The 27,166-nt window shown below is 33.7% G+C and overlaps 11 protein-coding genes and 1 non-coding gene across 34 annotated transcripts in view; 11 read left to right on the forward strand and 1 right to left on the reverse strand.

Annotated features, from left to right (window-relative positions):
• The window catches only part of pcdh1a1 (protocadherin 1 alpha 1), a 142,910-nt gene extending 117,480 nt beyond the window's left edge, over window positions 1-25,430 (forward strand). Inside the window, exons 3-4 of the mRNA NM_001024095.2 lie at window positions 9,176-9,264; window positions 22,643-25,430. Of these exons, the coding sequence (NP_001019266.2) occupies window positions 9,176-9,264; window positions 22,643-22,953 (400 nt within the window). The 3' untranslated portion in view covers window positions 22,954-25,430. The remainder of the gene's footprint in view (window positions 1-9,175; window positions 9,265-22,642) is intronic.
• pcdh1a2 (protocadherin 1 alpha 2) overlaps window positions 1-25,430 on the forward strand; it is a 126,635-nt gene extending 101,205 nt beyond the window's left edge. Inside the window, exons 3-4 of the mRNA NM_001024096.2 lie at window positions 9,176-9,264; window positions 22,643-25,430. Of these exons, the coding sequence (NP_001019267.2) occupies window positions 9,176-9,264; window positions 22,643-22,953 (400 nt within the window). The 3' untranslated portion in view covers window positions 22,954-25,430. The remainder of the gene's footprint in view (window positions 1-9,175; window positions 9,265-22,642) is intronic.
• pcdh1a3 (protocadherin 1 alpha 3) overlaps window positions 1-25,430 on the forward strand; it is an 87,398-nt gene extending 61,968 nt beyond the window's left edge. The window contains exons 3-4 of the mRNA NM_001024097.2: window positions 9,176-9,264; window positions 22,643-25,430. Of these exons, the coding sequence (NP_001019268.2) occupies window positions 9,176-9,264; window positions 22,643-22,953 (400 nt within the window). The 3' untranslated portion in view covers window positions 22,954-25,430. The remainder of the gene's footprint in view (window positions 1-9,175; window positions 9,265-22,642) is intronic.
• Window positions 1-25,430, forward strand: part of pcdh1a4 (protocadherin 1 alpha 4) — an 83,005-nt gene extending 57,575 nt beyond the window's left edge. The window contains exons 3-4 of the mRNA NM_001024099.2: window positions 9,176-9,264; window positions 22,643-25,430. Coding sequence (NP_001019270.2) covers window positions 9,176-9,264; window positions 22,643-22,953 — 400 coding nt within the window. The 3' untranslated portion in view covers window positions 22,954-25,430. The remainder of the gene's footprint in view (window positions 1-9,175; window positions 9,265-22,642) is intronic.
• pcdh1a5 (protocadherin 1 alpha 5) overlaps window positions 1-25,430 on the forward strand; it is a 79,709-nt gene extending 54,279 nt beyond the window's left edge. Inside the window, exons 3-4 of the mRNA NM_001024100.2 lie at window positions 9,176-9,264; window positions 22,643-25,430. Coding sequence (NP_001019271.2) covers window positions 9,176-9,264; window positions 22,643-22,953 — 400 coding nt within the window. The 3' untranslated portion in view covers window positions 22,954-25,430. The remainder of the gene's footprint in view (window positions 1-9,175; window positions 9,265-22,642) is intronic.
• Window positions 1-25,430, forward strand: part of pcdh1a6 (protocadherin 1 alpha 6) — a 75,036-nt gene extending 49,606 nt beyond the window's left edge. Inside the window, exons 3-4 of the mRNA NM_001024101.4 lie at window positions 9,176-9,264; window positions 22,643-25,430. Coding sequence (NP_001019272.3) covers window positions 9,176-9,264; window positions 22,643-22,953 — 400 coding nt within the window. The 3' untranslated portion in view covers window positions 22,954-25,430. The remainder of the gene's footprint in view (window positions 1-9,175; window positions 9,265-22,642) is intronic.
• Window positions 1-25,430, forward strand: part of pcdh1a7 (protocadherin 1 alpha 7) — a 71,162-nt gene extending 45,732 nt beyond the window's left edge. Inside the window, exons 3-4 of the mRNA NM_001024102.2 lie at window positions 9,176-9,264; window positions 22,643-25,430. Coding sequence (NP_001019273.2) covers window positions 9,176-9,264; window positions 22,643-22,953 — 400 coding nt within the window. The 3' untranslated portion in view covers window positions 22,954-25,430. The remainder of the gene's footprint in view (window positions 1-9,175; window positions 9,265-22,642) is intronic.
• The window catches only part of pcdh1a8 (protocadherin 1 alpha 8), a 67,368-nt gene extending 41,938 nt beyond the window's left edge, over window positions 1-25,430 (forward strand). The window contains exons 3-4 of the mRNA NM_001024103.2: window positions 9,176-9,264; window positions 22,643-25,430. Of these exons, the coding sequence (NP_001019274.2) occupies window positions 9,176-9,264; window positions 22,643-22,953 (400 nt within the window). The 3' untranslated portion in view covers window positions 22,954-25,430. The remainder of the gene's footprint in view (window positions 1-9,175; window positions 9,265-22,642) is intronic.
• pcdh1a9 (protocadherin 1 alpha 9) overlaps window positions 1-25,430 on the forward strand; it is a 57,651-nt gene extending 32,221 nt beyond the window's left edge. The window contains exons 3-4 of the mRNA NM_001024104.2: window positions 9,176-9,264; window positions 22,643-25,430. Of these exons, the coding sequence (NP_001019275.2) occupies window positions 9,176-9,264; window positions 22,643-22,953 (400 nt within the window). The 3' untranslated portion in view covers window positions 22,954-25,430. The remainder of the gene's footprint in view (window positions 1-9,175; window positions 9,265-22,642) is intronic.
• The window catches only part of pcdh1a10 (protocadherin 1 alpha 10), a 34,395-nt gene extending 8,965 nt beyond the window's left edge, over window positions 1-25,430 (forward strand). The window contains exons 3-4 of the mRNA NM_001024105.2: window positions 9,176-9,264; window positions 22,643-25,430. Of these exons, the coding sequence (NP_001019276.1) occupies window positions 9,176-9,264; window positions 22,643-22,953 (400 nt within the window). The 3' untranslated portion in view covers window positions 22,954-25,430. The remainder of the gene's footprint in view (window positions 1-9,175; window positions 9,265-22,642) is intronic.
• fbxw11b (F-box and WD repeat domain containing 11b) overlaps window positions 1-27,166 on the forward strand; it is a 649,789-nt gene that overhangs the window by 183,055 nt on the left and 439,568 nt on the right. The window lies entirely within an intron of this gene.
• The window catches only part of LOC141376356 (uncharacterized), a 273,156-nt gene that overhangs the window by 72,657 nt on the left and 173,333 nt on the right, over window positions 1-27,166 (reverse strand). For 13 of the 23 annotated variants that reach the window (XR_015501062.1, XR_015501069.1, XR_015501065.1 and 10 more), the window contains one exon: window positions 22,416-22,879. The exons of 4 other annotated variants lie outside the window; for them this stretch is intronic. This is a non-coding gene — a transcript (uncharacterized LOC141376356). Of the gene's footprint in view, window positions 1-4,870; window positions 5,019-5,357; window positions 5,458-22,415; window positions 22,880-26,367; window positions 26,445-26,725; window positions 26,901-27,166 lie in introns of those variants that run through there. 6 more of the 23 variants (XR_015501067.1, XR_015501047.1, XR_015501044.1 and 3 more) reach the window with 3 other exon arrangements.

Genomic DNA, 27,166 nt, shown 5'->3' on the forward strand with positions numbered 1-27,166 from the left:
ATGTGAGTTTTCTCCGGGTGTTCCAGTCCAAACACCTGCACTAGGTGAACTGGTAGAGCTAAATTGGTTGTAGTGTATGAGTGTATGTGTGAGTTAGAGAGTGTTAGAGGATTTCCCAGTACTCGCTTCGGCTGGAAGGGCATCTGCTGCTTAAAAACATATGAGTAGGTGGTGGTTTATTCCACTGTGGTGACCCGTGATTAAAACAGGGACTAAGCTGAATGAAAATGAATTAATGAATGATACATATAAAATATTGAAATGTTTTGTTTATGGTCACTGCATAAAGCCTAATGCATGGTAATAACATTTCTTCTTATTGTAATATCTTTAATCCAGTTATCAGTGTCAAAAAAAAAATTATAACTATATATACTAATGCATTACTATAGCTATTATCTTAACATAGCTATTACCTTAATTTTCGAATATACTAGAGTTAATTGATGTTAATTTTTTAAATATTTTAACCCTTGAATAGTTCACCCAAAAATCAAAATGAATTATGACAGAACTTTAATTTTGGGGGAAATATCCAGCTAATATTAATTTATGCCAGTGCTATTTTAGTGTATTCTAAAATTTACAGTTTTTTATCACATTATTGTACTTTGTAAGTTTTACATTGTTCTCATATTATCATTTTTTTATATATATATTTTTTATTTTTTATAAATTTTTTATATTTATTTTTTTTATTTTCTCGCTAAAAGCTAAAACCTATTTAACAATCTAGTATATAGGAAAAAGTAACATTAATCAGACTTTATAATTATTGAAATATTTTGTGCGTTGACATTTTGTTTAAACTAACGCCCTAAATAAATTATCCTTGCAGTGTCATTCAGAAATATATTTCACTTTATTCCAAAAAATAAATTAATAGTAATATAAATAATGATAAAGATAAAAAAATTAATAAAAATAATCTTGAAGGAAAAATCACAGAAGACAATAGAAGACGCATTAAGATCATCAAAGCCTTTGTCTACAGACTCTATATTAGAGTGCTATCAAAACAGCAGAACCCTGACCACCCAGAGCTCTCTGACTTCTTCCTGACCTCTTGCCTCTTTCTCAGTAGACCAACTGTGCTCTGTCTGCCTTCATCACGCACAAACACAAGCTCTGAAGCGTTTGCTAAGGGCCTTTCCCTGCAGTCTGATCTGGAGTATGTAGGTCATCATCATTCTCCACAGCAGATGCACAGTCCTTCACAGCCGAGCATAAAGGACAAGCCGGCAGATGAGCTGATTGTGTGAGAGCAGCCACAGCCGATAACAGGGAAATTCACATCTCCAAGCACAAACACTGACAAAATGAGTCATCTGCGGAAATGAGAATCATTTATTCTGTCTCCAAATCTTCACACTAGCTGTGCTTTATTCCAAAGCTGCTCTTTAGAAAACATTACTGAGGGAAGATTGAGTAATCAAGGTTAATGTTCTTTTTTGTACACTTTTTTGTCATGTTATTTGTTTTGGTTTTTGATTAGCTGATTTTGTAAGCTGACCTAGAGTTGATAAGCAGAAAATTTAGAAGTATTTGAAAAGTATAATGAGTCAAATCTTTTAAAACGCGAAATATATTTTTACTCTCACTCTTCACACTAGATGTTTATTCAACTAGCTGTTACTTTATACAAAAAAAAAAATCATTCATTTTCTTTTCGGCTTAGTCCTTTATTAATCTGGGGTCAGCACAGCGAAATAAACGACTAACTTATCCAGCATATGTTTTACACAGCGGATGCCCTTCTAGCAGCAACCCATTACTGGGAAGCACCCATACACACACATACACTACAGACAGTTAACTTACCTGATTCACCTATAGCGCATGTCTTTGGACTTGTGGGAGAAATTGGAGCTCCCAGAGAAAATTCACGCCAACATGAGGAGAACATGCAAACTCCACAAAGAAATGTCAACTGACCCAGCCGAGGTTTGAACCAGCGACCTTCTTGCTGTGAGGCAAGAGTGCTACTCACTGAACCACCGTGCTGCCCAAGAAAAATATTTAATAAAAAAACAACATAGTTTTCATAACGTTCAAGAAATTAAAAATCAGCTGTGACATTGGAGTGATGTGTGACTTAAAAAAAGAATAATTAATACAAGCTAAAAACCCACCCTATATATAAATCAGATGTATGGCAATATATACACACACACACACATCAGCCACTTTATTAGGTACACTGTACTAGTACCGGGTTGGACCAATTTTCCCTTCAGAACTGCCTTAATCCTCCATGGCATAGATTCAATAAGATACTGGAAATATTCCTCAGAGAAGTTGGCCCATATTGACATAATAGCATCACGCAGTTGCTGCAGATTTGTCAGCTGCACATCCATAATGTGAATCTCCCATTCCATCACATCCCAAAGATGCTCTATTGGATTGAGACCTGGTGACTGTGGAGGCTATTTGAGTAAAGTGAACTCATTGTCAGGTTCAAGAAACCAGTCTGTGATGATTCACACTTTATGACATGGTGCATTGTCTTGCTGGAAGTAGCCATCAGACATAAGGGGATGGATATGGTCTGCAACAATACTCAGGTAGGCTGTGGCAATGACATGATGTGCCACATTGATACTAATGGGCCCAAAGTGTGCCAAGAAAATATCCCCCACACCATTATACCACCACCAGCAGCCTGAGCTTATGATATAAGGCAGGATGGATCCATGCTTTCATGTTGTTGATGCCAAATTCTGACCCTACCACCCGAATGTCGCAGCAGAAATGGAGACTTACAGACGAGGCAACATTTTTCAACCTTCTATTGTCCAATTTTGGTGAGCCTGTATGAAGTGTAGCCTCAGTTTCTGGTTCTTAGCTGGTACCTGGTGTGGTTTTCTGCTGCTGTAGCCCATCTGCCTCAAGGTTCGACGTGTTGTGCATTCAGAGATGCTCTTCTGCATACCTCGGTTTTAACGATTGTTTATTTGAGTTACTGTTGACTTTCTATCAGCTTAAACAAGTCTGGCCATTCTCCTCTGACCTCTGGCATCAACAAGGCATTTGCACCCATAGAATTGCTGCTCACTGAATATTTTCCAACCCTAGAGATGGTTGTGCGCAAAAATCCCAGTAGATCAGCAGTTTCTGAAATGCTCAGACCAGCCCATCTGGCACCAACAACCATGCCAAGCTCAAAGTCACTTAAATCACCTTTTCCCCCATTCTGATGCTCGGTTTGAACTGCAGCAGATCGTCTTGACCATGTCTACATGCCTAAATGCATTAAGTTGCTGCCATGTGATTGGCTAATTGGACAGGTGTATCTAATAAAGTGGCTGGTGAGTGTATATGTAAATATTTGTAATTCCAATAGGTGACAAATATATGTAAATTGACATTTTGGCAATATTTTGGAAAATTTGTTGCATATATGACATTTAATAATTGGCAAAATCCAAATATGAACTTGTATGCTATTTGTGCAATTTGCATGTTTTTCATCAGATTTCTATATGAGATCTATATTCAATATAAGTTTTTTCCACCATAGTTGTACCTCAGAGGTCTAGTTGACTCATAAAATAATTATTTAAAAATCTTAGCATTTAAAGACTCATGTTTGTGGAAACAACTAAGACAGTTATAGATAACTACTGCTGTTGAAAATATTCTTTTATATCAACTTTATAGATTTGGAGACAATAGGAGAAGCCCACATTTAGTGAAGTTCACCAATTGTCTAAATCTTTATTGAAAACACACAGCTTAAATACACTTCAGTAAATAATTTCCGTCCAGCAAAATAGAATTAATTATTTCTTAGTGTAATGTTTACTCTTTATTCTCTGGAATTCAGCAGTTGTTTTAAGCTTTTCTCATTTTCAAGAACATTCTTTTTCCAATTAGTTGCTTTCTTAAAGGGATAGTTCACCCAAAACAAACAAACAAAAAAAATCTACTGAGCATTTGTTCACCCTCAAGTGGTTCCAAACTTTGAGTTCACTTTTCATGTTCAATACAAAAGAAGGTATTTTGAAAACCTGTAACTATTGACAAACATAGTTGAAAAAACAAGTACTATGCAAGTTAATGGTTACAATATTTTTCAAAATAACTTATTTTGTGTCAAAAAAGAAAACAAAAACAAAAAAATTTCATAACAAAAAAGCAAATCAAACAGGTATGTTACAAGTGAAGGGTGAGTAAATGATGAGAGAATTTTCTGTTTTGCCTAAACCATCCCTTTAAGAAATTAGACACATCAAACATCTTATGAAGCAATTAAATCTTAAAATGAAACTATTAAAAATATATTTTGATGATAAACTTGCTCAGGTGTTTGCGGAATTATTAAATCAGCTTTTGTGATGGGCGTGAGATGAGTGCAGGAGACTGGTTAGTCTACTAATCCAATCACATTATCTGTTGAGGCAAAATCACATGACTGTGCGCATCAAGGAATTCATTCAGTAAATGCGTTTCTGTTGTAGTTTATACAAATTTTTATCAGATTATGATATCCTACTCAATTGGCTGCATATTTATTATGCATATTTTTATAATTGATGTGGTCTTTTGACTAATTATGCAATAATTTAAAATATACGTAAAATATTTGTATGGAAACAACTTGCATCTGGAGACAACAGCATCTTTTCCAGCGCACACACATATACAGTTGCCAAAGGGTGCATGGGTGTCTGTTTTATGTGATAATGCTATGCTGCCCTGTGGGCTTGTCTCTGGGGATGGTTTACTGTGTGTGTCTGTGACAGAAGGCTGGTGCAAAAAGGGACTCAGGGGACATTAGAGACAAGGGACAAATTAGATAGACATTCACTCAGAATAGTCACTTAGAGTGCTATGTTTAAATGGTAAAATGAGCGTTTGATTAAAGAACAGTTCATTTAAATTTATTCCAAACACCTCCAGTATCCAAACTTCATCATCAGTGTCTTTACATTCACACTCCTCAAACTCCAACCCTCTCCTTAGGCTAGAAAGTTACTGATTTGCTCAGCCACAAGGCACAGGCTGCATTTCAGCTGTAAGGGAATTAGAAAGATCCATCATGCAAACACACACACACACACACATACAGGATGAGAGTTATGGCAGCAGTAGCGGCTGGTCACACCCTGTGCTGCATTGCAGATGCCCTGCTATACCCACTTCCTTTCTGCTCCTCATGTCTGTACATCCATAATGGATTTATAGGAGTGTTTGGCACAATTCACAGGTCTGTTCTTTATGTTTGGTCTAATTGTGGTCTGCATGGTGATAAACACACAGATCGGTGCTGAAGGCCAAAGGCCATCACTGGGAAGTGTGTGTATAGGAAATGAAATTTCCCTTTAACGTAATGCATTGTACTATATACTCACAGCTCTGGGCTGCAGAGCAATGTTTGTTGAAATTTTAAGTACATAGTTTATCTTCAGCTGTCGACCGCAAGTTTTCCAGACTTCTGTTATGCATGGCCTGCTGACAGATTGAGAAAGAGAAGAATTAGGTTGGTAAAGAAATTGAACAATGCACTAGTGGAAATCAGATTGTGAAATGAGCCCTTGTTAGAAGGGGGAGGCATTTTATACAATCCACAAATGTTGCTTTTTAAATGCTTTTCTTTTTATATTACCTTTAAATTTTTATTGTATCATTCTCACATCGCTAAATACTCAAAAAATACAGTACTACTTAAAATGTACTACTTTAATACTACTTGAAAATTCTCACTGTATTCTTAGTGGGGCTGTACATTATATCATCTCAGCATCAATATCACATCTGCAATAATCACATTGCAGGATCTGCAATGTTGAGTTGGGTTTAAAGTTGATGAGCACCACAGTTCAGAATGCATGAGATTTGTGGAGTCACTCAAAATATAACAATAACAGGGTGACAGCATATAGAGAGCAAGAGTTTAAAGCATTCAGGGACAAATAAATTACAACAATTGTAACTAAGAATAATTTCACAGAGTTATTACTACAATGAAAACTTGCAGTTTTTTTACATTACATTTGATTATTCAATTTCTGTACCTAAATACAGAGTAAGTTAGGTCCAAACGTGTACACTTTGCTTTATACACACAGGATGTACAGCAACATACAAATATTTTTACTTATGAAAAAAATTAAAGGATTAAAATGTTACAATAATTACGATTTTTTACATAAATATAGAAAAACACTACCTCCATGCCTTCTTCATGTCGGGGGGCTTTTTTTCAGTTTATTCATTACAATTTGCATTTTAATATTGTTATCAGTATTATTTATTATATGCATATTTATATTTGTTTTAATAAAAATAAAGTTTAGATTTGTCCACCTGTCAGGTTTTGGAGACATATGCATCACCATATGGGACTGTTTTTTTTTATTATTTCTTTAGTAAAAATAAAGTAAGAGAGGAAAGAGGCCAAATGGCATTTTTTTATCCTCATGCTGCAGATAGTCTGTTTAACTGTTTTCTCGCTAATAAAGCGTTCAGTTTGTCCACTTACAAAGTATGTAAGTAGCAAATACACCATGGCGTGATGCAACTGACTCTTAAAGGGAATGGGAGATGAGACTCTGATTGATTATGCTCAAAGCACACCCAAAACTCATTAAGAAAATAAGCACAATCCTGTTAGACCATGCGACATGGCGCAGAGCATATTTTTTCATCATTAAAATAGCAAAAGTGGATTCGGACAGGCCTTTACTGCTTTTGCACCATGTGCTTTAGACTTTGCGCCTAGATTGTTAAATATATAGCCCAAAGACTTTTTTCCCCACTTTTATCTTGACTCTATTGTATTTAAATTTACATTGCAATTTGTTTACAATTTTTTTATGCATGATTCACTCCCCTACTCAATCACCACAATCAATTTAAATGACTGATTTCTTTCCAAATAGAGCTATTCAAGCCATCTAGTGAAATTGTATTCATATCACAATATATTATATTGCAGAAAAGCTAAAAATAGTTATGTCAGATTTTTTCCTATATCATGATGCTCTAATTCTCAGCACTATTAAACACAACCAATAATCGACCAATTTGCAGCACATACAAATCCCAGTAAAAAAATCTTTACTAAAACAAAACAATTCCAATCATAAAACACCAAATCAAGAGGGACAAACAGAGGTAATAGAGCATTCCACAATCTGGGACCTGCTACTGCAAAAGCACAGTCACCCGTGCATTTCAGCTACAATTTTAGGATGCAAAATCTTTGTTTTTCTGTCACTTTTTTGTAGCCATTGCCAGTTTTGTTGTGGCTTTTGTTTTTTTACCAAAATTTAAAATAAAGCATTGTCCCTAAACATTTTGGTTTTGCATAAATTAACAAAAAGGTGCCATGTTTATATTCCTTTTAGACCACACAAGGCTAATTTTTGACTTCAGAAAAGTTAAATATCAATATTTTCTGTGTTTTAGTCACAACGAATGAAAACATTTAGAATTCTGACCAATGGTCAAAAAAAAAAAAATTGTTTTTTATTTTTGAAATGATTTGTTATGAATGTTGATACACTAAAGTAAACTAAAGTGTCAACGTGTCATATTGTGTATCTTTCTGTCTCCTGTCATGTATATATTTAGGTACTCAATGTCAATGTGCTTTCCAGTGAGCATGTCTGAAGGAGCTAAACCATCATGACAACTTGCACATCTCATGCACACACACAGAGACACACCACCTCCAGCACCGACAAATTAGATCATATATAGACATCCTGATAGATCACAGATAGACATCTTGTCACATGTGCTACAACTTCAGAGCAACAAAGCAGAGAGAAAAACATGCCAGCACAGCAGCTCTTCCTATGTATAGGCATGTAATATATATATATATATATATATATATATATATATATATATATATATATATATATATATATTTGGCACTTAATGTCAATATGCTTTCCAGTCGTCATGTCTGAAGGAGCTAAAGCATCATGACACCATCATGACAACTCGCCCATCACACACACACCACCTCCAGCACAGACACATTAGATCACAAATAGTCTCGCACATCCTGTCACATGTGCTTTTACCAACACAAGCACCTTCAGACCAAAGCTCAGGGAAATACACAGTAATACACAGCAGCACTTGACACACAGCAGAGCTGCCCCACTCGCATATATTATTTATTTCACAGAGCATAAGTCAAGCCTCATTTTAATGTCAACTATTTGTTGGTGGAAGGACACATACCAAATTCTTAAATTAAAGTTAAGACACCCTTTGACTATTTACAGTGCTCAGCATAAATAAGTACACCCCTCACAAAATGTATATTTTAAATTCATAATTTAACAGGAAGCTATACAATATTCTATTTGTGTCTATATATTACATTAGTCAGTACTGAAGCCTAATCTAGAGCTTATCTAACAAAATAACTTACAATAACAGTCCAAAAACTAGTACAGCCAATTGTATATGTTATAGAAAAATAAAAAATACAAATAAAAAAAGAGGAAAAATCAAGAAAAAAAAAAAATGGAAAAATGTATCTTTGCAATGTTTAGCTTGAATTTAATTGTATTATCTTTCCATTTCTAAATATGTTTGGTGACTAAAATGTTATTTTAATAAACATTTCTGTTTAATAAATATGTTTTGTTTAAATGCACCAAAATACATTGCCTATATTCACTGAGAAATGGATACAAATATTCATTTTCAAAATGGGGTGTAGTCAATTATGCTCAGGACTGTAATTATTAGCCCCTCTTTGAATTTTTTTCCTTTTTTTTATATTTCCCAAATAATGTTTAACAGAGCAAAGACATTTTCACAGTATGTCTGGTAATATTTTTTCCTCTGGAGAAAGTCGTATTTGTTTTATTTCAGCTAGAATAAAATCAGTTTTTTATTTATTTATTTATTTATTTATTTTTACTATTTTAGGTCAAAATGATTAGCCCCTTTAAGCTATTTTTTTAATGGTCTACAGAACAAATCATCGTTTTATAATAATTTGCCTAATTACCCTAACCTGCCTAGTTAACCTAATTAACCTAGTTAAGCCTAATTGAAAAATGTACTTTCATGTAAGTACAGTATGGAACAAAATATTACCGTCCACTGCTATGATTTACTCAGCATTTTCTCCCTACATATTTCTGCTGTATGGTTGACATTTCATGACTAATGACATGCTAACTTGTTTTGTTTGTAGTTCTGTGCATATGGAGGAGGCATCAGCTGTGATGCAAGGAGCGCAAGGCATGCTGGTCCAGAATTGGCCCACGGTTTCCAGCGCAGCAGGTAAGGTCACATCTTAAAAGACATCCGCTTCGCTAACCGAGTGTAATTAAATCTTAATCATCCGAAACCAACATCTCAATCATCTTCCTGCAATACTTCATGCTCTGGCTAATCTGATAATTTTCTCTCTAGCAAAATTATCATGTTCATCAACCTATTACATCTGTTCTAATTAATATGCATATGCATAGGGTGAATCTGAAATTCCCGTAACCAATCTCAGGTATGAATCCAGACTGAATTAAAGTTTTGACCCAAACTGAAGCTAATTCAAACTGACATGAATTCATGCATGTTTAAAACAACTGTTTAAAGCAGGTTGTGTTTATCCATGCAGAAATGTCAGTTCTTTCTCTCTTCTCTGTCTTCTTTTTGCTCTTTTATGGCATTGTATTCCCTGAAAGATCTCCGATATAAGTACAGGGTGTTCTTTCCATTGCAATACAGCTGCTTGATATAAAACGACAAGGAGCAAGTCTGAAAGTCTTGCTTAAGATTTACCATTATTTTTTGTGACAATAGCTTGCTGTTGTGTGGTGGCACATCTACAGACCTACTATCATATTCTTACATAGTACATAATTTATTATTAATAAGCACAGATATAATAAGGCCAGTCCTCCTGTGACAGGATTTTTAGTTTAGTTTTGAGTCCCTCAAATTCAACCCAGTGTCATTGGAAAACATGCCTATATGAAACTCTTCATTTTTTTAGATAAAATGAAAACTAAAGGGGAAAACACTGATTATTGCTGGAGCAGATTATCTTAAATTATTATATAAAATAATTTTTTCGTAGCACATTTGTGAAGGAGTAATTTTTTTTTTTTACATTACATTTCTGTATCCATTTCTAAGATAGTAAACTTGCTCTTTAGCACACCTGATACAGTGTTGAAGTTGTGTTATGTGAATTTTGTGAAATATGGTTCAACAAGAGTGTAAAAATCAGATTTAGAGTTAGGTTTAGAGTACAAGACTTAAACAAGTGCTGTATGATATTAAAAAAAAAAAAAACTAATGTTGCGATGTTTTGTTATTCTGCAATATACAGTTAAAATCTTATTAAATATTATTAGCCCTCCTGAATTATTAGCCTTGTTTATTTATTCCCCAATTTTAACTTAACGGAGAAAAGATTTTTACAACACATTTCTAAACATAATAGTTTAAATAACTCATTTCTATTAACTGACTTATTTTATCTTTGCCATCATAACAGTAAATAATATTTGACTAGATATTTTTCAAGACACTTCTATACAGCTTAATCTGACATTTAAATGCATAACTAGGTTGATTAAGTGAACTAGGCAGGTTAGGGTAATTAGGCAAGTTATAGTATAAAGATGGTTTGTTCTGTCGACTATTGATGAAAAAAAAAATATAGCTTAAAGGGTCTAATAATTTTGACCTTAAAATCTTTTTTAAAAATTAAAAACTTTTATTTTTTTACTAGCTAAAATAAAACAAATAAGACAGGAGTAAATATTATCAGACATAGTGTGAAATTTCTTTGCTCTATTAAACATAATTTGGGAAATATTTAAAAAAGAAAAAAAAAATTCCAAAAAGGGAAGGGGGGGGGGGGGGCGTTGTTGAATAAAATAAAAAATAAATTAGAAATGAACAATCTTTTTTTGTTTTTCCAGTCTAACTGTATTCATGTACAGTAATTGAATAATAAAAAGAATTCAGTATAATTATTTGTTTTTAAAGTTAAAAACAGTGCAATTTTTGAATGCTTTTAAAATCATCATACAGACACAGGCCTCAAAAACACATGTAAATGATATATTATAATACAAACTCAAAATATTCTGTGATATAACTATTGGCAATGATCACATTGCAGTATCGATGCTGAAACAATATATTGTGCAAACCTAATTTAAACTTTAAAGTTAACTTTTTAGCCCCTGTCATTTTTTATTTTTTTTTCTCAGAATGAACCGTAAAAAAGCACTTGCAGAGTCACACTTATCTGATTCAGGGGGGAAATGAACATGCTCAATGCTATAATGTTTAAATGTTATTTTGTAATGTGTAGCAATATGCATTATTTTGCTAAATTTGGCCAAGGACATGTTTAGCTGTGAAAAAATAATCACTTCAAAGTTCTGAAAATATATCATTTGAACATTTGAAATAAGTATATGATAACAGTAATAAATTATTTGCATAAAATCATATTAGGTCAATATTTTTGTTTTATTCTGTGTCCTCAGATCTTAAATATATAAGACAAAATATGTGGAGAAATACAGGTGGATTTAAAAAGAAAACAACAACTTTAAAAATAGAGAACTCTGCAAAAAAGAAAAGGAGAGCTAAGATCTTTCTGTCATCGATTTAAGGAAGCTCTAAAGTTTTGAAAAACTTTGTTAAGCACTCTTCACATTGATTAATTATCCAAGGGTCCATCATGTCTCTATGATTAAATGCAGATTTTTAAAGTTGTGATATTATTTTTTAATAATCCTGCATATAAATGTGAAATAGGAATCAACTATTTCCCAATATTTAAGGTGGTAAAGCATTAAATAATTTATGCTGACCTTTTGTCATTTCCTACAAATTAATCTTCTAAAAAGCTGTTTCCATCCAAAAATGTGAATAAATTTATGCGCAAAACTGGAATATTGCATAAAAGACATGCAAATAAAGCAGCGTTTCTATTTAATCAGTCAAAATGAATAAAATAGTCACTTCCTGATTTACTGGTGCCAAATATCAAAAGAAAAAACAGTTGCATGAATCTTTTCTTTATTTTATAAACAACTTTCACCTCAGAAGACAATACCGACGCGCAATGAACCCCTAGTGGCGTTTGAAGCTACGAGATGCAGACAGAGCGCAGACGCTCTTGACAGTCATCAATAATAAAACAAATAAAGCACTAATACTGAAACGGTTAAGGTGTTTTAGAATGATGTTTTTGCAATGTGCTCAGCCTGCTGATATGTCCATTCACACACATTTTTATCAACACATGATATCTTATAATAAAATCACATGACCTTTTTAATGCGAATACTGTAATTAGTTTGGTAAAAGTGTTTCCATCATAGTTTATGCGCATCTTTTCTTATCGAGTAAAAAGTTTATCCTACTCAGTTATATGCATCCATTTTTTATGTGCATTTTCATAATTTAATGCGTATCTTGGCATTTCTATCAAGCATTTTTTTATGCGCATATCCAAAATGTGCATAAAATAGGTGGATGGAAACATAGCTAATGTCAACATTCGTATTTACAGTTTAGATGCTATCAATATAACATAAAATAAAATAAAACAACATTTTACTTTAAACCTATACCTATTAATTGATAAATCAGGGAACCAACAACAAAAAATTTGTGTCTTTTATTCCAGAGCTGTATTTGCCATGAGTCTTTGTTGCTTGAACATCCTGTTCAAACTCATAATTAGTCAACATAATCATTAGTTGACCCAATGAACCAATGTGTTTATTTGGATTAAGAGCACAATGTCCTCCAAATGTCGTCTTTTATCTACTGAAGCATTAGTACGGGAGTATCTAAATATTGTGATGCATGGGCTCTGTTATTGAATTGGCATTACTGAGATATGCTTCTCTTCAAAGATCAGCCAGTTAGACAGAGGACGATCAATCTAATGTGCCATTAGAGGAATGAGGGAAGAGTGGCAGGTCTCCTGGGTGGTGGATGCTGAAGATATTGACAGGCAGATAGAGCAGAGCTGGACTGAAATGACTGCAAACAGTGGGAAGAAACAGATAGAGTAAGTGGGACAGATCAAGAGAGGCACACTCAATTCGAGAGAAGAGAAAGAGGAATTCATTGATTCTGTATTAGCATTGAGGTTTGATGCAGAAGGACAAACTCACACTCTAAATCTGCCCAAATCCAAATCTTAGGGCTTTTGCACACCTGTAGTTTTTGTTGTTGTTGTGGTGCCCCAACAATAAAACATTTCAAATATTTCTTAGCTATATATTTTTAATATTGTGTAAAAACAGGCAAGCTCTACTTGTGTTTATACACTTTTTTTCAACGCAAACTTTCTTAAAAAAAAAAATAATAATAATTTTTACAAAATAATAGTTTTAAAAACTATAATAAACTATGTACAACAACCTGTACAGGTCGGTGTCCTCAGCAGTAAATACATAAAGCACATTTAAACAAATGGTATTGTAAGGAGAATAATTAAATTGTTATGATAAATAGTTAAAAATGACCTTTTAAAGTAAAAAGTTTAAAGTGTTATTTAGATGGATTGTTGGTGATTGTATGGGTTCAGGTCAGATTGGGCACACTGTAAAACCCAATAAGTTAAGATAACTCAAACCATTTGAGGAAACCGATTGCAACAAATCATTCATTCATTCATTCTTTTCCGCTTAGTCCCTTTAATAATCTGGGGTCGCCACAGCGGAATGAACTGCCAACTTATCTAGTGTATGTTTTACGCAGCAGATGCCCTTCCACCTGCAACCCATCTCTGGAAAACATCCATGCCGAGGCTCGAACCGGCGACCTTGCTGTGAGGCGACAGAACTACCTACTGCGTCGCCTGCAGCAAATCATTTAAGTTCAAAAACTAATCCTAATGAGTACTGTGAACTTACTCTATTTGAGTAAAAGAAGCAATTTGAGCACAGTTAAACTTGATAAATGAAGAGCTCAAACCAACTGAGTACTGTAAAACCCAAAAAGTTAAGGCAACTCAAACCATTTGAGGAAAACAATTGCTACAAACCATTTTTAAAAGTTAAAAAACGAATCTATATGAGCACTGTGAACTTACTCCATTTAAGTTGAAGTAATGAGGTATTTAATCAACTCATTACCTTCATCACTGAGTTCAAAGCTCTTTTCAAATGTAGAATTAACTTTCAGTCAATTTTGAATTAACTACTCTCCTTTCATTTGATGAAGTTGACTGTTTGGTTTTACAGTGTAGCAATACACAAACAAAGGAAAATTAAGACTTGTATAAAAAATATTTATGACCTAGAACAAAATATTAATATAAATATAAATTTAAGACTTTTTAAGGCCTAAAATTTAAAAAAAAAAGTAAAGACTTTTTAAGACCCCGCGGAAACCCTGTTCGAAGAGGCATTAGAAAAGCAAACACTGCAATCTTCCACACAGTGCCTATTAAAGCTATAGCATATTTGGAAAGCAACAATCGCAATGTGAAAAAGTATTGGTTGGTTCATTAGGTCAGACTGCTTTCTCATTAGAGAGATCTTGGACTAATTGTTTTGGTATGAATCTAAGTTTGAATCTAACTTATCCAGCATATGTTTTACGCAGCGGATGCCCATCTAGCTGCAACCCATCACTGGGAAACACCCATACACTCTCATTCACACACATACACTACGGATAATTCAGCTTATTCAATTCACCTGTACTGCATGTCTTTGGACTTGTAGGGGAAACCGCAAAGAGATAGAACGAGGGGGAAAACATGCAAACTGCACAGGGCTTAAACCAGCAACCTTCTTGCTTTGAGGTGATCGTGTTACCCACTGCGCCAATTTGAAGCCCAAGTTTATTTATAAAGAAAAAAAAGTTTCCAAAATGCTTTTCCTTAGAGAGTAGTTGTCTGCTTAAAATAGCATTGTGTTTTATTGAGCCAGTGCAGGTGTGTTGTGTAAGCGCTGCTTTGGTGTTTCTAAAAATCTAACACACAGTCGAGGTCATTGGAACAGGAGGAACAGAAAAGAGGCCAAGCTAGAAATGAGACACAGATGAATGTGACGTAGAAAGCAAAAGATATATGAGGATGCTATACTAGGAGTCATTTAAAAGATAAAGCATGTGGGATGCAGAGTAATAGAGGAGGAAAGGGATGATAGAATGAAAGTGATGCTGAAAGAGAAGAGGGGATGCGGGGGTTGGAGAAGCACAGAGGTTTAGGATTGGCAGACCCCTCCGGTGGTCCTGTTGCTAGGAAACACTGTGTGACTTGTTGCTAGGCAACAGCATTGAATCTTAGATACTGCAGCAGGAGCAGCTGGGAGTGGGCGAGCGGGGGTGGGGGAAGAGTTTCCATGGCAACCAGCCGTACTCAAAATGGAAGGACGAACAAGGTGTGGAAGAGGAGAGGAAAAGAGAGGAACAATCACCATAGGAAAAAAACAAAGGCTTGAGGCTAAAGACCTGAAAGGACCAAAATAGAACACAAAGTAGCACATATGATCTAATGAATGCATATGAGATCAGGTTTATTTTAAATGCCTGCATTGATGTGGCTGCGCTGGAATGCCTTACAGTAAATAATGCTGCTCTGTTTGGTTGGAGTTTGCATACATTAATTCTCAAAAACCACTACCTATTAAAAAAGAAATCAGCAGCTGTGGGAAAAGATAACAAATCACTTTAAAAAGCTCAGGATATCTCTCGATTAATGATTCATGACCTTTTTGAAGACAACAATTTTTTGTTTTGTTTGGCAAACTACTACTACTTTTTTTTTTTTAAAAAGTCAATTTCACATAACATAATAATTGAAAAAAGAAAAAAAAAGTGCTTTGTTTTCATGCACACTTGACTTTAATACCAGTTTTTATCTGCTTAGGAGTTTTGCTAGAATAAACCTTCAAACCACAACAAATGAAAACATTTGATTTTCTTATCAGCTATCATTTTCAAAATCTAGGTAACAACATTTTCATTTTAAATTTGGAAGAAATATTCTCACACCTTCATGGAATAAAACAACATTAACATTTTACACAGACCCATACAAAGAAAACCCAGTACATCCAACAAATCTGAGAATTTGTGATTTCTTACAGTTTTCCTTAGCTGTAGACCAATGGCTGTAGACATTTCAAATGATTAAAAACTGTATTGTGGCTTCATGGTCACCCATTTTATTACCATTTTATCAAAATCAAACTCAAGTGGACACCATTAAAGCAGATAATTTTCAAGTCTGTCGGGTTCTGAAGCACTAAATACACAAATATTAAACCACAGCATACATGTTAAACTCTTTTTTTCTGTCAATTTATTGAGAATTTGCATTAAATATGCATTTCACAGATATGACTTGAAAGCACTTTTCGCATGGGCTTCATCTAGGTACTCGGGTTCCCTCACAGTCCAAAGACACGCGGTACATGTGAATTGGGTTGGTTAAATTGTCTGTAGTGTATGAGTGTGAATGAGTGTGCATGGATGTTTTCCAGAGATGGGTTGCAGCTTGAAGGGCATCCGCTGCGTAAAACATATGGTGGATAAGTTGGCCGTTCATTCCGCTGTGGCGACCCCAGATTAGTAAAGGGACTAAGCCGAAAAGAAAATGAATGAATGAATGAATATAATAATATAAATACATATTATTTATACATAATAATTTATTATGAACTTTTTCATAAATAATAATATTATTATTAATAATAATAATAATTCCCAGTGATGGGTTGCAGATGGAAAGGCATACGCTGTGTAAAACATATGCTGGATAAGTTGGTAGTTCATTCCACTGTGGTGACTCCAGATTAAGAAAGAGACTAAGCTGAAAATAAAATAAATATTAATAATAATAATAATAATGATGATAATAGGGGCTGCATGGTGGTGCAATGGGTCGCCTCAAAGCAAGAAGGTTGCTGGTTCGAGCCTCGGCTGGGTCAAATGGCGTTTCTCTGTGAAGTATGCATGTTCTCCCCATGTTGGCGTGGTTTTCCTCTGGGTGCTCCAGTTTCCCCCACAGTCCAAAGATATGCAGTACAGGTGAATTGGGAAAGCTAAATTTTCCGTAGTGTATGTCTGTGAATGAGAGTGTCTCTGTGTTTCCTAGTGATGGGTTGCAGCTGGAAGGGCATCCGCTGCGTAAAACATGCTGGATAAGTTGGTAGTTTACCCCAGATTAATAAAGGGACTAAGCCGAAAATGCATAAATGAATAATAATAATAATAATAATAATAATAATAATAATAATAATAATAATAATGCTTCACTGCTTATTAAATTATTTGTGGAATGAAGAAATGTGATGGAACCAACAGGCAGAAATCCGTTCCTTTGAATTATTAATAATACATCCTAATACAACAATCAGAGACATGCTGGTTGGTCATCAAATTGGAAATTCTGGATTTTTTTTTTTCTTTTTTTGGCAAAGTATTATAAAAAATGTTTTAGAAAAATTGGCACATGATTTATTAATTTGTTTGTTTGTATATTGCGGACACCTATTGACCTATGCAACAAAGACAAAAATGCAGTAAAATATTCTTTTGCTTCCAGCCTCACTGTGCTGATCTTCCTCTCTCTTTAGTCTCATGAGGTTGAGAACTAGTCTGCTCAGTTGACCCGCTCTGACATGAAAGTTGACACACATACACACGCACACATAGATATTGCTGCCATAATGAAAGCCACAGGGAGATGGAGTGAGGTGTGACTAACACATGAACACATGAGTTACTCTCTCACTAGAGATCTGACCACTCAGCGAGTAAACGCTACCACTATAAACCACAATTTCTGACCTTCTCAGCCAAATGTGATCTGTCAAGCCCAGGAGGCGACGCACAGCACTCTCTCATTGACTCTTTACTCTACCATCTGCACACCAAGAGTCTTTTGAATGGATGCAAAGACGGTGTATTTTCAAGACAGTCAAGATTTTCAACAGTTATACATAATGCAGAAATTGCCAGAGGGAAAAAAGAAGCAGTCTGCATATTAATGGCAGGGTTTAATGTGTGTAAATTTAGATGCATGTCTGACAATCACAACACTTTTTGGGGAGAAATAAAGAACTAATTCTATATGATAATTTCTTACTATTTCTTATAAAGAAAATACCGTATTGTTGTTGATGTAATTATTGCAAAGTCATGGCAGAAATGTTCAGAAATAAGTAGATTATTGAAAGTGTAACCATTGTTAACCTTTTTATGACTAATTATAATTCAGCAACACTTTGTATTATCACTGTCACTTGTTATTAATCATATAATTTTTTCTTGGATTTTGAATAATGACTAACATTAACCTCAACAATAATAAGAATAATAAAATTATAATAACATACTCATGATACTAGCAACATGCTAATTCATAATAAATTCATGCTAACAACATGACAGTTTAGACTAGAAACATGCTAGCAACATGCTAATTTATGCTAATAACATGCTAAAATAATGCTAATTTATACTTGAAATATGCTAATTTATGTTAGCAACCACCTAGCAACACCTTAGCAACCACATAGCAATGCCTTAGCAAGTGCCTAGAAATCACTCAGAACACCCTTGCAACCACCTAGCAACACCTAATCAAAACCTAGCAACGCTTTAGCAATTACTTAACAACATCTTAGCAACTGTCTAGCAACACCTTAGCAACCACTCAGAACACCCTAACAACAGCTTACCAACCATCTAGCAATGCCTTAGCAACCACTCAGAACATCCTAGCAACGCCTTAACAACCACCTAGCAACACCTTAGCAAACACCTTAGCAACCACTCAGAACTCCCTAGCAACTGCCTAGCATCACCTTAGCAACCACCTAGAACACCTAGGCAACCACCTAGCAGCACCTTAGCAACCATTCAGAACACCTTAGCAACAACCTCGCAACACCTTAGTAACCATCTAGAACACCCTAGCAACTGCCTAGCAGCGCCTTAGTAACCACTCAGAACACCCTAGCAATGCCTTAGCAAGAAACATGCCAATCCACACTAGAAACATATTTCTAACACTGATCTAACATATAGACCATTTCAATGTGGTGATGTCATTGCCCCTGAACATTTCTTGTTGTCAAACTATTTTATAATCGTAACAGGAGACAATTCAATCATATCTTACTGTTAAAACCGCTATCTAAACATTATTTATCAAAATGTGTCTCTTTTTGGATTCTCGGAAGGTATAGAGATTAAAAATGTAAAACAGGAACTTTGCTGGGACCATTGTTTTTGTTTACATCCCTTAAAATAGTCTATATGTAGGTATCAGTCTATGTCGACTGTTTCAAACATCTTAAACTATTTCAATTATTTAAATTATTAAACTACTTCAAACTTTCAGACGAGGCTTTCTCAAGCCACCATAACATTTTGTCTAAAAACTTAACTTTTGTAGTTATTAATACTATTTCATCATTTCTTCTGGGGAAAAATGCCGACTAAAACTTTAAAACGTTTTGATCAAAAGTTGTGGTACAACCAGAAGCAGAAATATTTGTATCATTACATTTATTTTCTAATAAGCCTTAATAACAATAGCAGTTATGAACTTTATTAACTTTAACTTTTAATCATTAATAATCATAATAATTTATTGTTATTTATTAGTAAAAAATACTTAAAAATTAAGACGATTAATAATGATGATGCTGCTGGTATACGGTCAAGACTTTCAACAGTTATACACAATGCATCAGTAGCCACTGGGACAAAAAAAGAGCAGTTTGCATATTAATGGCAGGATTTGATGTGTCTAAATTTAGACATTTGCCTGAAACTGAGCGCTAGAAGGATCTTAATTTAGTCTAGTTGTAGCACGCACACACAGACACAATCCAGATTGATTTAAGCCGAGGTAAGAATATCAAAATAAATAATCCCTGGTAGTTTTTTTTTTTTTTCATTTAATAAAATAAGCTGTCATAATAAGCATGCAGATCTAAAACAAACAGAATTGCATTTCAGGGCCACGGTGAGATCTAAATAAAACAGAGGAATGAAAGTAGGTCATGGAGTAACTGGTGTGGCAAAGAGCCTTGCTTCTGTAGGGAAAGTAGTACATAAGTCTCTCAGTCTGTACTCAGCTCTCTGTCCCTGTTGGGGTAGTACACTTTTTAAACATCAACATTGTATGAAAGAGCACTCTAGAGTAATGCTGTGCTTGTGTGGCTTACTTATGGGTTTAGATCAATGTTAAATAAGGAAAGGCAATTGTTATTCTCGGAAATTCTTTTGATGTTGATATGTTTTGCCATACACCTTCAGAAAAATAGCTTTCCAGTGATTTTTTTTTTCTTTTTCAATATTTCCCAAATTATGTTTTACAGAGCAAGGAGTTTTTCCGCAGTATTTCCAATCATTTTTTTCTGTAAAAAGTCTAGAATAAAAAAAATAAATAAAAAAAACATGTTAAGGTCAATATTATTTGCCCCCTTAAGCATTGTTTTTTTGATCGTTATACAATGACTTGCCTAGTTAACCAAATTACAGAAATGCACTTTGAGCTGAATACTAGTATCTCAAAAAATATTGAGTAAAGTATTATGTACTGTCATCATGGCAAAGATAAAATAAATCAGTTATTAGAAATGAGTTATTAAAACTAATATGTTTAGACATGTGTTGAAAAAAAGTCTTCTCTCTGTTAAACAGAAACTAGGGGAAAAATACAGGGGGGATAATAATTCAGGAGGGCTAATAATTCAGCTGTCCATATATATACAATTGAAGTTAGAATAATTAGCCCCCCCCCATTTTTACAGTATGTCTGATAATATTTTTTTCATTCTGGAGAAAGTCTTATTTGTTTTGTTTTGGCTAGAATAAAAGATGTTTTAAATTTTTTAAAACCATTTTAATGTCAAAATTATTAGCCCCTTCAGGCTATATAATTTTCGATAGTCTACAGAACAAACAATCGTTATACAATAACTTGCCTAATTACCCTAACCTGCCTAGTTAAACTAATCAACCTACTGTAGTTAATCCTTTAAATGTAACTTTAAGCTGTAGAGAAGTGTCTTTAAAAATATCCAGTCAAATATTATTTATGGCAAGTCATGGCTAATATAAAATATATCATTAGAAATGAGTTAGTAAAACTATTATGTTAAAAATGTGCTGAAAAAAATCTTTTCTTTGTTAAACAGGAAATGGGTAAAAAAAAAATACACAGGGAGGTTTAATAATAATGTTTAACGGATAGGGAAGTTTTTTTTTTTTCAAAACATGTCTAAGCATAATAGTTTTAATAACTCATTTCTAAAAACTGATTTATTTTATCTTTGCCATAATGAGAATAAATAATAGTTTACTAGATATTTTTCAAGTCACTTCTATACAGCTTAAAGTGACATTAAAAGGCTTAACTAGGTTAAATAGGTTGATTAGGCAGGTTAGGGTAATTAGGCAAGTTATTGTATAATGATGGTTTGTTTTGTAGACTATCAAGAAAAAAGTTAGCTTAAAGGAGCTAATAATTTTGACATTAAAATGTTTTTTTTTTTTTTTATTTAAAACTGCTTTTACTCTAGCTAAAATAAAACAAATAAGACTTTCTCCAGAAGAAAAGAATACTATCAGACATACTGTGAAAATGTCTTTGCCCTGTTTAAACATCATTTGGGAAATTTTTTAAAAAAGAAATAAAAAGAAAATCAAAGGAGGCTAATAATTCTTACTTCAACTGTATATACATACATTTCATTATGCTTTAAAAAAAGTAGACTTTTTAGCTCCTTTTTATCAAGTTTAAATGAACAGCATTGATCTGAAATAAAAATCCTTTGTGGCATTATAATTGTTTTTATCATCACTTTTGCGATGTACAGTATGGACAGTTAAAAATACATGTATTATTCTTATTACAGTTAAATAAACAAAATAAAATGAAAATGTCATGAAAACTATGAATAAAAATTACAATCACTTGTTATACTTCAAATTTTAATTACATAAATAAATATTAATACAAAAATACTTTCTGGGGGAAAAAATATATATATAAATAATTTTATTTATTTATTTATTTATTTATTTATTTTTATTTTTATTTTTTATTTTTTGCCAAGCTTAATTTCATGATTGATTATGTATTTATTTACTTGATTATTTGTCAGCAATATTTCTGGCTCATAAAAAACAATTAAACATTAAACCGTTAATAAAAAAATTACATTTAAAGCTTAATAATATCATTTAAATTGCACGCTTTGTTCCCCTGTGAAATAAAATGTTTAGGTGACTGTATATAGACTACAGTAATTAGTAAATGGGTTGTCTTATTTCTGTGGTTTTGCATTAGGCAACCCAATATTTGACTTTGTGCAAGAAATTACATATCTTTCCAGGCTTTGTCACTTGGTGCTTGAAAGAAATGTAATATTCTGTAACAACATTGATTTGACAGCACTGAAGAGGCTGAGCTGTATAATGAATGAATGTTACTTATTGAACAAAAATTAATTAACAATAATGACAGATGTTCTGGAATAGGAGGAATTAACTCAATTTTAAAGTTTGCACCATCAATTCTATTACTGTCTTGTTTAATACTGTAAAGCTGTTTTGAATAATTTGTAGCTCTGTTATGAATAAAGATAAATGAATGTGAAAGTGAAGACAGAATCTAACGTCTGTCTCTTTTCTAACTCAGATGGTGAAGGAGAGGGACAGCTGTCTCCTCCTGTTGGAGCTGGAATCAACAGTAACAGCTGGAGCTTCCGCTATGGTGCGGGCCCCGGATACGGCCCTCCACAAGCCCTAAAGCCGGGAGAGATTCCCCCTGAAGCCTTCATCATTCCCGGCTCTCCGGCCATCATCTCCATCCGGCAGGACCCAGGTGCCGTGGATGATAAGGGCGAGTTCATCACTTTCGGGAAGAAAGAGGAGTCTAAGAAGAAGAAAAAGAAGAAGAAGGAAAAGAAGGACAAGAAGGATAAAGGGAAAGATGATGGCGAGGAGTAATGAAGAACGTCCCACTACAATATTAAAGCTATCAACTTGCGTTTGTAGCAAATAATGACAGAAAGAGAAAACCAAAAATACTGAAAACATTAAGAGAGGAGAAAATTCCTTCAATATACCATATCTACAAAGTCCAGGCTGAAAAGAGTTTGCTCTATGTGCAGACACATATAAATAACACAAATTATCCCAGTGAACATTTACATGACTATAATTGGCTATTTTTATAGTTCTAACCCATCTAAGAAAGACTCTGCAGTCTACAAAATAAAAAAACCCAGCCCACTCACGCCTTGTAAATGATATTTTCATCCACAGCAAAGGATGTCCCTCTCTCTTAAAAGGATCAAACTAATTTCCAGTTAAACTGGATATGAACTCATCCAAGAGTTTTCTCTGCCTTCGTCCCTCATCTTCATATGGGAAAGAAACAACCTCCCCGGGCCCCCATCTCACGTCTTGATCTGCAAGGAATAAAACTTTCCAGACACAAATTTGACTGCACCTTCACCAAAAAGACCGGTGTCTGATTTCTATAGCAGATCTAAAAGTAAGGGATGGGAATGTAGCAGTCAAATCAACTCCTGAAATATTCTAGAAAAGAACAAAGAGATCGCTAATGATTCTGCTCCCGAACAAATCTCAGAACGACACTTTACTCAGCATTTTTTGTAAGAGCAATCCAATACTCTAATACAATCCAAAATTATGCACATCCACGATATGTAGAAATACAAATCGAAAAATATGATGCATAAACCTAGAGATTGTTGCTCTCTAAAGCATTACAGGCTGTCCGCACACTGGACAGCTAAAGGACTGAAGCACAACAGCCTCTCAAAAGTCTGTAAAATAGTGCTCATCGCTTCATTTAAAAAAAGTCAACTTCCTTTGCTGCAGTTTTGAATGTTTGATAGCCGTCATCCCACTTTCCGCCAGCTTTAAGTCTTAGTCCAGCTACTTTCCAACAGCTTACACCCTTTGCATCTCTGATGATATCCAAGTTTGTTCCCTAAGTCTGTAGACACTGTACAAAAGGTGCTTGTTGCTTCATTTCAAAACTCACTAAATTGATTTGCTGCCGTTTTGAATGTTTGATAGGCGTCATCTTATTTCGTCCCATCTGTATAATCATAGTCCAGCTACTTTTTTTCCCTACAGCTTGTAACTAACATTGCCATCCTCCCTTTATCAGATGTGCTGTGCTGGCCTCATGTCAGTACTGCCCCCTGGTGGTGCGTGTAGTATAACGTAACAGGAAAGAGCAGAAAAAAAGCCACTCCTTCTGCAGGAAACATAAGCACATGTACTGGCCCCTACATTCACGTATAAATTCAATATACACCCGTGTTTATGCTTTGACAGCAGTGGAGCTAACCGTGGACTATGCAGCTATGCTTATGGAGAAGTTTAGCCATGGCGTATGGTGCTTTCTAGAACGATGATAGAGGGTTAGCGGAGATTAGACTGAGGAACTATAGCAGAGGGCAGTATAGAGTTTTTCTACTGTATATAATTATTGTCGAAACAGCTTCATGACATTTTTGTAAATAATGGGAACATTTTCTTAACATTCTGACATCATGATTAAGGTTTCAGTTTGTTTTTGTTCTTTTTTTAGAGGGAGCACATCTCTTCTTTTCTTTAAATATACTGTTAAGTAAAGGAGAGATGTTTGTGCTGCTATGAGGCCGTTTCATCACACATACACACACACACGCACACAGACACACACTCCAGTCTCTTTCAGGTGTGGTTCAGTGCTGTCAGATCACCAAGTGACTGTTTTGCATGTTAAACGCAATTAAAAACAGAAATTATATATAGATATTAATGAACAGATATGTTTTTTCATAATTATTTTTTTTCTCGTGTATAACAAAACCGGAGATGTGCATCATCTCTGCTTAAGTATGGAAATATAAATCAGATTATTCACGCAGACATACACTGATTGCATACATGAAGTGAGCGTAAAAAGAAGACACAGAAACGATGTCGGCTCTGTGGCGGTCAACATTGACATTTACATTCTAGGTATATGTAATGCTGTAGTGTTATGGTCTAAATTGCTTTTCTTTAAGATCTTATGATTTTTTGCAACTTGAAAGGATCAATCCTTTGTTTTGTGCTAGGCTTTGAAATCAATAACACTGTAATGTGAAACAGTTCATACGTCCCTATGATATAAACCTCTCCCTTCAACAACAAAATGATAAAAAAAAAATTACAAAAATTTCAAAAACGATAAAAGAGAAAATAAAAAGGTCTATGTATTCTGCTTGTGTGTGGTAATTATATATCAGCTCATGCAGTGCCTAGGTGGCACTAAGCTTTTGACTTTGACAGTGCAAATCTGTTGGACTTTTTTGTACACCTGCTCATCAGTGTAATGGTGTTTATTATTTTATATTACTTTAAGAAATCTGGTAATGTGTTTTGTTTATAAATCACAAATAAAGTTTTCTTTCATAAGTATTTAAGAGTTTTGTGTGGTTTTGTTTTTGCCCGTCTACGTGGTTAGTAAACCAGAATTGCTTTTCTGATTTAACAATACCCTGAATGCATTTTACCAAAATGTTTTATCATAAAACTGTTGCCAAAGTAAAGCTAATGTTAGAATGACAGGTCATATGTAAATGTGACCCTTACACTGGGTTCCACAAAATAACCCATTTTTAAAAAAATTACATTAAATTTAAAATTTTATTATTTAAACACCTACATTGCTTAAGCCAGCTTTAACAGCACATTTTTCAAAGATTTAAGAACGTGTTAAAAGCTCAAGAACCATTTTAAAATTATAAAGTTTCCATGAAGGACAAAGATTTATTGTGAAACTATCAATGTCTAAAGAAGTGTATTTCAAAATTTTCAGTGGACATTTAAAATCAATAATTATTCAGATTATATAGCATTTAAAAAAAAAAAATATATATATATATATATATATATATATATATATATATATATATATATATATATATATATATATATATATATATATATATATAATAGTTTGTGCTTTAAAACTATCATCTGATGCATTTTTGACAAATTATTTCTTCCCGTTCAGTGTGCACATTAAACACAAAGGTGAGGCTCTGGATTTGAATGTCAGATGTGTACAATTCAACAAAACAAATTATTGTTTAGTTTGAATTTTGCCTGTTGGAAAATATAATTGAATTTCATACTTTTCAATTTAAGACAATTGTATCTCTCTCTCTCTCTCTCTCTCTCTCTCTCTCTCTCTCTCTCTCTCTCTCTCTCTCTCTGTAGATATATATATATATATATATATATATATATATATATATATATATATATATATATATATATATATATATATATATATATATATATATATATATTCTAGGATACCCTCTTTTTAAATGTAATGCATAGTTTCACCTTTGTCTGCTGCTTTGTTCTGCACTTTCCATTCCAGGCGCTTTGTACAGTGGCAATAGATTGCGCTGTCCATGGTGCTGAAAACAAATGCGTTTGTGAAACGTAACGTTTGTGTGTACATCAATACATGCTGTAAAGCTGAGAATTATACTGGAATTATACTGGAACTGAAATTTCTCTTTAATTATTAGAATGATTTTAGAAGGGTCATTTGAGATTGATGTAAACTGATGAAAACTGAGCTTTGGATCATATGAATAAAATACATTTTCAATACAAATTCTATTACACTGAAATTATATTTAAGGGATATTAAAGAGATAGTTAACCCAAAATGAAAATCATTATCATTACTCACCATTTACTTGCTTCAAGCCTGTTCAACTTTTTTCCTTTGACGAACACAAAAGAAAATATTATAAAAAAGCTGGAAACCTATAACTATTGTCTTCCATACTATTTATTGTTTCTACTATGGAAGTCAGTGGGTAAAGATTTGCAGCTTTGTTTAAAATATTTTCTTTTGTGTTCAACTGGAAAAGAAAAAAAAAAGTTTAAATCATTAGGGTGAGAAAAATAGTAAGTACGTTTACATTTTAGTGTGAACTATCCCTTCAATAAAATAAACCATATAAAACGATGTTTTTATTATAAAAGAAATAAGCAATATAAACTTTTTAAAAGAAACACAAACAATTTATTGGCTAGTATTTATGTGGCTTGTCTGCAGTAAAAGTCCACTCCAAGTTTGTGTAAAGAAATCTTTATCTTATAAAGGGACATAGTGCACTGGTTATAT

Source organism: Danio rerio, chromosome 10 (genome assembly GCF_052040795.2).
Source record: "Danio rerio strain M-AB ecotype USA chromosome 10, GRCz13ab, whole genome shotgun sequence".
NCBI lineage: Eukaryota > Metazoa > Chordata > Actinopteri > Cypriniformes > Danionidae > Danio > Danio rerio.